The 9,371-nt window shown below is 31.5% G+C and overlaps 1 protein-coding gene across 1 annotated transcript; it reads right to left on the minus strand.

Annotated features, from left to right (window-relative positions):
* LOC109333424 (isoflavone-7-O-methyltransferase 6-like) lies at positions 2,976-4,876 on the minus strand. The gene is made up of 2 exons (XM_019568907.1): positions 4,027-4,876; positions 2,976-3,470 (listed from the first exon to the last, which is right to left on the minus strand). The coding sequence occupies exons 1-2, from the start codon at positions 4,801-4,803 to the stop codon at positions 3,168-3,170; spliced, it is 1,080 nt and encodes a 359-aa protein (XP_019424452.1). The 5' UTR covers positions 4,804-4,876; the 3' UTR covers positions 2,976-3,167.

Raw genomic sequence — 9,371 nt, forward strand, 5'->3', positions numbered from 1 at the left:
ATACAATTTCGATTGATCTTTACAGAATGTTATTCCCGAGTCATTGACCCAAAGCCAGCTAGAGAATATCGGAGATATACACTGTATCGACTGAATCTTGAATAAATAGGATGGGTGACTTACCTGATTATGCTTTGTTCCCTTATCCTTCTGCGTGTTGAATCTTCGTTCCAAGATGTTCTCTTTTCTCTATCTTTGTTCTCTGTATGTTGTGTAAGATACGCGAACTCTTGATGCCCTCTTACTATGTATGCGTAATCTGTTTTTCCTGTTTTTTGAAACTCATTTGTGTATGCTCTCTGTTTTTTTCACTGAAATCTCTCTGATTTGTTCCCTCTTGTATGTGCCGTGTGTTATGGATGTGTTATGGATGGTAGTATGCTTTCTCCGCTTGCTCTTTTAGGCCTCTCTCCTCTTGCTGAGTTATGACGGGTTATGTATAAATATAGTTGCCTTGTATCAAGTGTCTTCTCTCCTCTCCCCCTGTTCTCTCTTTTTCACCTTGTTTTTTTTGAGTGTCTGTATGTTGTGATGTTATCCCCTTTTATAGCCTGATATGGATTACTGAATGGCTTTTGAAAACCCTCTGATTTATCAACAAATGTAACTTCCCATGACCTATTCATTTCTGTTTTAATGCATTTGAAGTTGTCAATGAATATGGCCATTTAGTAACTGAAATAATTTCCAGATTTGTGCCCTTCTGAGATCAACGTCTGACTCTTTGGCTCAATCACATGAATGCTCTTTATATTTTGCATTTTGCTGATTGCTTTGATTTGTTCTTTGAATGATTACTCTTCCTGAAACTTATTATTGCCATTCTTGAAATTCTGCATGTTGATAACCCCACGGCTGGATCACTCCTTTGATTCCCTTTTGATTACTTCATGATTGCTGCTATTTATGTGGCTTATGTAATTGGTATACTCAATTCACGGCTTGCATTTTGTGCTTTGTTTGTTTTCAAGCTTCGGTGCTGTGTATGGTGGTTTGGTTTTGTACTCACCTCTGATTAATTTTCTTACCTTATGCATGCTCTGTTTGTGTTATACTAGATAAGGTCAAAGTTGATTTAAAGTGAATGGGAACAAAGAAGGTGGTTATAAGGGAGATCAACTTGCTCTGGATGTAAAGAGTTTAAATATGAACAGGGGGTTCCCGAAGATGGAAAAGATAATGCTAGCCGGGTGCAGACATTCGTCTTCGAAGAACTTGCAGCCCCATGGAGTTCAAGGAATTGGGGAATTTGTTGTTGAAGTGTTGACACCGAGTTTGGCAGATCGCACTAACCTTGTCAAATTGATTGGCTACTGTTATTTATGCTAAGAATATGGTACCTTCAGACATGACAAGCCTTGAACATATTAAAATATATAGAAAAAGCTAATGATTTGGACCATTTAGTGTTTGGAATCATACTAAAAAGGTGTATCATGTCATACCTCTAAAACTTTTTCTGCATAGCTTAAACTCATTTTAGCCTTTTACCTGGTCATACCCATATGCGGATGAAGTATTTCACTTAGACCAAGTTGATCTTATTTTGATTATCAGTTGCAAATTCACAATAATGGGTTTGATACTGTGAAATGAATTCGAGATTGATTGATTTGTGTAAAACATATTTTTGCACAAATATAAGGTGCACCCGCGTTACCCCACAATGGACTGTTTGTCTTGAAGCAAATTACAGCCTCATGTGTATGGTTTAATTTTACCATCATAACCAGTTGAAAAAATGGATAACTAGCATGAGCTCTTGCAAATTTAAATGGTTTTGTTCCTTTCCAAAAATGAATAAAATATAATCACACCACAAAGTTCTAGACAGAGGGGATGCCAACAGCTGATTTTGTTAGGACCGCTGCTAGCAATGCAATTTAGTGTTTAGTTAACAAAGTAAAGGACCCTTGAAATGCCAATTAGTACAAACCTCATAGAGAATTAATAATTATGAACACCTTAAACCTGTAATGTGCTATCTAAAAATTCAACTTAGTTGAATTTTATTTTTCATGAAGTGAGCCCGGACAAAATTGAGTGTTCACACATGTTTCTTGTGATCTTCTAATCAATCCTTCTCAATCAATATACATGTTTCTTATACATTGAAATAACCTTCTCAATCTTCTTCATTCCTAATCTACTCCATACCTTTTCTCTACTATTACTGCATTATATCTTCTTCTCCTTCACGGTTCATTTTCATCTTTTCTCCAACACTACCTATATCCTTTAACACAAACCTTGATACATACTAAAAGATTTAGATATCTTCCAATTTTGATTTGTGTAGGAACTTGTTGGTAAAAGTTTTATTCTTTTATTCATTAAGTATTAAACATATATTGTGATAGAAATTAATGAGCCTAGAAATATAGCTGTGCTGTCTAAATCGGCTACAGTCTCAGAATTGATTTCTTTTACATTTGCCTTTGTTCACAATCCCCCTCTAAGCTAAGATGCCAACCTCCTTAATTCAAAATTTAATAATGTTATAATCAGAATTTGGTGTTGAAGCTTAGACTTCAGATTCAAACTATGGTCAAACAAATATGGCTTATGTAAGAACTCAATGTCATCTACAATATACATCTCAATCAGAAGCTAATCCATGTGCAAGTGTATTTGTTTGACTATTTAGTATTGTCAAGTTTAAACCATAGAATTATAGTAAATGTGTTTTTCATTTTGTAATTCTATGAGTTGCAAAGAGAAATTAATTTCAGTTTTCAATCTGGGAAATACTTGATCTATATGAAACTTAGAATGTCAGTGGTAAAGCCCAATTGGATGGTAACTATAATAGTATGATTTAAGCATAAATAATGCATAAAAGTTTGAATTGATAATCCAAAACAATATAAAAAGAACTTAATCTGAGTACCTGAAAAGAGTGCAGTAATTAAAGATGCAAATTACAAAGCATTAGCGGTAAGTAGTAGTAAGAACTTGATCAGAATGCATGTGAATTATAAACACAAAAAACAATCAAATTTTTATTTCCAAATAAACAGAAAAATGGGTTGATAACCCATCTTAAACCAACCTTATTCAGAAACCTAAAATGTTAACATCACTAGAATTTAATAAAGTGGCTCATTTAGAACTTTATTTTAGCACAACAAATGTAAAACTACTTAATAAATTACTATGACAAAGACTTAAGGATAGAGTTCAATAAGAGATCTGAAGCCAAATATGGGAAATATCTTGCAGTGTTCAAACCCTGCCTTTTTGAAGATTCCCTTCCATTCATTTTCATCTCTCTCCTTTCCATTGTGAACAGTCATCATTGCTATGTCAAGGAAGAGCTTAAGTTCTGTCATGTCATGTTCATCTTGCTTTGTATTTATCACAATATCTATTATGATCACTTTTCCTTGTTTCTCTTTGCCTGAAATAGCTTCTTTACAATTTTTCAGTATCTTTATGCAGTCTTCGTCATTCCAATTGTGTAAAACCCACTGTAAAAGTAATCAAATGAAGTGTTAGAAAGACATTCTTGGTGTTAATGAATAACAATAGTTATGAATCAACCTACCAATGTTATGTGTTCTGTTCATAAATGCCCAAAGAACATTAGTTATGACTAATGTCATAATATATTATATATATTGCATTGAAAATCTCAGTTTTTAAACTCTTTTAATGTATTTGGAAATTGGAATCCAGCATTTTTTTTAATACAAAGCTTCAATTTTGAATACTTTAAGCAGTGCCTTAAATCAACAAGACATTGATATAGTGGTGTAAAACATCGTTAGATCTTCAGAAAAATCAAAAAATCAAGTATTCGAATTATGGGAAGGAGATGGTACAAAAAGTAAACAATGGCTTAAGAACTTAAGTTAGCATTCCCCTTACAAAAACTATATCTTTAGGCACTAGAAGCAAGTTCAGTACTGTTCTCAAGTTCCTTTTTAATCAATAAAATTTGATTTTGCTTTTAGAAAACAAAAATAATAAACTAGTCAAGTGAAAACAAGTCATGTAATTAACTACTACTATTATTTTGGATACCTTGATTAAAATTGCATCAGCTTGAGGGACATATTCGAACATGTTGCCACCAACAAAACTCAAGTTATTGCTTCCTGTTAGGCCTGTAACAACTTGAGGAAGGTCCAACACAATGTATTTCAGCTTAGGAAATGCTTCACAGATGATCTTAGCCATGGTTCCAGTTCCACCACCAACATCAACCAACGAGTCCAAGCCCTCAAAAACAGGTTGGCAATCCTTCAATGCCGACCTTATTAAGTGTGAATCACTTTCCATTGCCTCATTGTAGCGTTTCAAATGACCAGGATTTTGCTGCAAAAATTTCCAATACCCTCCTGACCCTAACGCAACCTCAGTGAGTGTAAGCTCTTCCGAAAATGTCCATTTTCCCAAATGATGAAACATATCAACAAGTGTTGGGTTTGTGATAAACTCAACCATTGATGATAAACTATGGTCAGTGCCTTTAACAAGAAGCTCTGACGAAGGGGTAAGACCATAAGCTTCTGTGGCTTCATTGTTGCTATCTATTTTTTTAGTGATAACAAATAAGTTATTGTGTGCTAATAAGCGCATGAGGCGTTGAACACAAGTAGTTTTTGATTGTGGAACTTGAAGAGCTGAAATAAGCTGAGGAAGAGTAATGGGTTGGGTTTGGTTTTTGATGATATCTGGTATGCCAAGTTCAACAGCCCATTTTATTGACATGATCATTAAATGGCTTTGGATGTGTTTGTACAAGTGAGCTTGAGCTTGAAATAGCTCATTTGATTTGTAACCATTTTTGGAAGCCATGTCAATGAAAAATAGTGCTTAGTGAGTGGAGTGTGTTTATGTTTCCAACTTTGAACTTGTTGTGTTTGTTTAAACTCAGTTGGTTTGCTTTATAGAGTGGTTGGTTGCCAGTTATCCACCAATTAGACGAAAAGAGTTGGTGAATTGTGTGGTGTTGGAGGGAAAGAAATAAGAGGACTAGAGAATTTGTCTCGGACTCAAATGATTATGAAATATTTCTAATATATACTTGTAATAGGTGCACATATAAGAGACTTAAAATCAATATATAACATTAGTTTCTCTCATTCATTCTAATATTAAGTCATATGAGACTTCATATAATAATATATTTCAAGTCTTCTTAACCATCTTCATTGAAATATACAAATATCAACCCTCAAAGATATTACATAGAGCCTAGCTCTCAAACCGGTAATGCAACTTTTCATATTATCTAACAGAACATAATATATAACTCCCTTTGCTAGGACACAATAACCCTCTTCAATACTCGATCGGTTAGCTAATCCATGTAGTTTCTTTGGGAAACATCACTCACTACCTCATTGTGTAATCCAATAATCATGTTTATATGATATTTATTTTGAAGAAAAATTTGTTTATATCCAAGTTAAGTTATATTAGTTATACTAAATATTAGTCATTTATTTTTTTAAATTAAATGGACCAAATTGATAAAACTTAAAAGTTATTTCAGATTTCTCTTTTTCTCCTTTATCACTTGTTTCATTCAATTATTGAAATTGAATGTAACTTAACTTAGTTGTAAACGGATTTGTCCTTATTTATCTTTGTTAATAAAAAAAAAAAAGATGTTTATCTTCATTGTGAATTAATATTTTGTAGGTGATATTTTTTTAAATGAAGTAACCGTGTCTTTTTATTAGTCTCCTATTAGTTATTTTTGACGATTATACTTTTTTCTTGAATAATTAATATAGTAGTTATGAGTTTTTTATGTTATATATATATATATATTCACGACATATTTAATTATGTCCAAAATTATTTATTTTAATATATGTGAGAGTCTTATATTGTAATTTAGATAAAATGGTTGTTTATTATATTTATTATATTCTTAGAGGTGGAAATATTTATTTTTTTAAGAAGATTACTTCTATTATTTTATTTGCCGCAATACATAGAATTCATACTTTACTTGTTATCTTATTTTGTAGGCAAGTAGATTTTGATTTTTTTATATAGGAACGGAGGATGTAATAATTAAATATATTGAAAATAATATAATCACTTAACAACAAATACACAACTCCATACAAAAATACATGTAAACAAAATAATTGAACAATCGGGAGAATAATTTATTTCAAGAACAGATAAATAAGAAAACAAAATATAGACAATTATAGTGTATTTGTTGAAAATTAATTACTAAAAATAATTAAAATTTTATAATAAAAAAATAAGAAACGACATAAAAACTATTGCAATAATAGAATAAAAAGTAATCTCTATTATCATACTACTTATAATCTATACTACTTATAAAGGAAAAACCCAAAATAACTATTCATCATGTTGTAATTTGTGGTTCTCCTTATTTTGCTATCACTATCTTATAAAAATCATATATAACTCAATGTTCCTCTCCACCCAATATATGTTCCTATTAATTAGTTAACTATTTTTCTTTTATCAATGTAGAATATGAATGTTCCAATCGAATAGATTCAACTGTAGATTACAAATATTTAACAAAAAATATTATATTTGACATTTATGATATACAAACTACATATTATAAATGATAGAAAAACGAGTTGGCAAATACAACCGTGTCTGTCAACACGCTAGTAGTAATAAAAAAATATATAGTCTCAATCGCAAAATATAGAAAATAAAACATTACAAATTTAATTAAAAAAATGTAATAAACAGCCAGAGATACGTTACAGGATGTAGTATATGTCCCATGATCAACCACGTGCTACCCCATGATCTGTGCAGATGTAACCTTTCTTTAAAAAAGTGGTCCCCTTCTTAAAATAAAGGAGATCAACACCTTTCCGGTGATGGAGAGACTATTACTAAAACATGTGCTGATATTTTTTTAAACTTTATTTATTTATTTTTTATTCAAAAATAATATGAAATCATGACCATGAGAAAAATGGTTTTTGGCACGTGTCATAATTTTATTCAGCACTGGACTCTTAAATATTAGAGAGGTTTCCTTCGAAAATAAAGTGGGCTCCCCTTCTTAAAATAAAGTGGTCTCCTATGTCATTCCAACATTACTGAACCGTACTAACAAATGTTGACGGAGTTATATTCCTTATAAATAACACTTGTTAAGAAGGAGTCATATACATTAAAAAAGATTAGTTTCTGAAAATATTTTTAATAATACGGAAAAAAACATTACTATAACAAGATTTCACAATCCTAGCTTTTTTGAGATATTATTTTTCTCTGGAGGTTTTATCCCACTCGAGAAAGATTGTTCCCATAACTTTAGCTCTTGATAATACCATTTTAATTATAAAAAAGGACATCAAAATAAGAGTGCATAAAACCATTCTAAGTATGAATCAATTTGACTCAATAATTTTGTGCATAAAACCATTAATTTGGTTAGTTAATCAAATCAATGTGGGGGAAAAGAATTTATTGTTTTCAAATAATTTTAGTTGCATTAGTCGTTATTGTCCTTTTGTTTGTTATATGTTAGTTTATGTTCTAATAAAATATTAGTTATTTTATTAAGTTTTACACTTATTTATTTGTTTTTGTTGCGATTAAAAAGTAAAGTTTATGTTGTTTGATGATGTTTTCAACACATTTTGTTGTAGTAAAATATTATTTATTGATTATTTAGTTAGATAAATGTATAATAGAAATGTTTTTTTTTAATTTGAAGTATATAGCTATTAAATAATTTACACTCATTTAACTAGTCCCATTAGTGACTTATTAATTCAGTCATTGACCAAATTCCAATATCCTCACTAGTGATTAATCTGAATCTAATTGTTAGGTATCAGTGGCCTAGGAACACCTAGAAAATGGGGGTTGAATAGGTGTAGCGGTTATCAATTCCCGCTTCTTGCACCAAAATCCAAATTCTGGAAACAACCCAGTTAATCGATTAACACCTAGTCTTAATCGATTAACTCATGCACATAATAGAATGATCAGAGAGGCAGATTGCATAGTTATTTAAAATCAATTGAACAGAGATAAAGCAGATATTTTTAAGCACAAATAATAAACATATGAGAGTAAACAAATATCTAAAATATCAGCTACAGATTCAATTTAAAACAGCAAGAAACGAAAAGAAGATTCGGAGAGAACAAGAGTGCACAAAAGGATTTTTATCCTGGTTCGTTTGTGGTCCACTGCAAACTGTAACACCGCAAATTTTACGATTTTGAATTATAAGATTTTATTAATATTGTTATTAATTATACTTTCGAAAATGAATTTCTGGGAATTTTCGGTAAAGAATTAGACGAAACTCTAGTTGATTTTTAGTCTTGCAATTCTATTTCCAATTTAGTGGTAAATTTTCATGATTTTCGGAGACAGTCAGTTTCGGACCGCTATCGGGGCCGAATCTCACCCGGTACGGCTCAAAAAGTGGTTTTTGAGTTCTATAACTCGGAATCGAATTCCGATTGCGCCGTTAGCTTCGTAATTTCATTTCGAGTCAATATAGACCCTGAGTACACTCATACCTATTTTCTAAATATTTTTCACTCGGAATGCCGAAATCCGAAATTCTAATCGAATATTAAGATCGGGCGATTTATAATACCCGATCGAGTATTGGCTGATAATACTCGGGCATGTTTATCGCACGTGTCCGCGAAGTGATCATTTCGCATTGGGATGTGAAATTTGACTTCCATAAAGCAAATCTCACATCACTTTCACCAATATCTAATGAGCTCATCATTAGCCACCCTAGGAGATTTTTCATGAGTGCCTAGAGAGAAATCTGATTTACCTATCTCCTTAAACCCTCACACTTCACACTTCACTCTCACACCCTCTCATTTTCAAAATTTGCCAAGAGGAGGTAAATCCTCTCTTCACCTTTTTCTCTCATTTTTCACTTGTTTCTTCCATCTTCAATCCTTGATCTCTCAACATTCAACCAATGGATGTTGATGAGATTTAAGTATGTTGTTCATGAGTATGTCAAGAACATATTCAACCGTTGAAATTTTCTAAAACGCTTTCTAACTCATTTTCTCTTCAAAACCGAAAATGATGTGGTTCTTGAACTCATGTTTGTTGAAACCATGAACAACTTGTGTTCATGGAGTTGCTATAATGTTTTATTACATGTATTTGGTTGTTTTAGCCAAAAGGGATGATGATGAAATCAAAGGAACCTTTAGGAAGTGTTTTGGAAAAATAAGAATGTATGAAGTTGTATTTGTTTTAGCCTTAAACCATGGCTTGGAACAAGTTGGAAAAATAGAAACTTTTGTTAAAAATGATGTTAATATTTATGAGTACATGAGTGCCTCATAGAACTCTTAAATGATACTTTGAATAACTTACTTTAAAGTGGTAAGATTATCAAAGAA

Source organism: Lupinus angustifolius, chromosome LG18 (genome assembly GCF_001865875.1).
Source record: "Lupinus angustifolius cultivar Tanjil chromosome LG18, LupAngTanjil_v1.0, whole genome shotgun sequence".
In the NCBI taxonomy this organism is placed as follows: Eukaryota; Viridiplantae; Streptophyta; class Magnoliopsida; order Fabales; family Fabaceae; genus Lupinus; species Lupinus angustifolius.

Coding starts and splice junctions, on each gene's coding strand:
- LOC109333424 (XM_019568907.1), bottom strand. CDS start 4,803: ATGGCTTCCAAAAATGGTTACAAATCAAATGAGCTATTTCAAGCTCAA. Junction 3,471..4,026: donor CTGATGCAATTTTAATCAAG/GTATCCAAAATA, acceptor TTACTTTTACAG/TGGGTTTTACACAATTGGAA.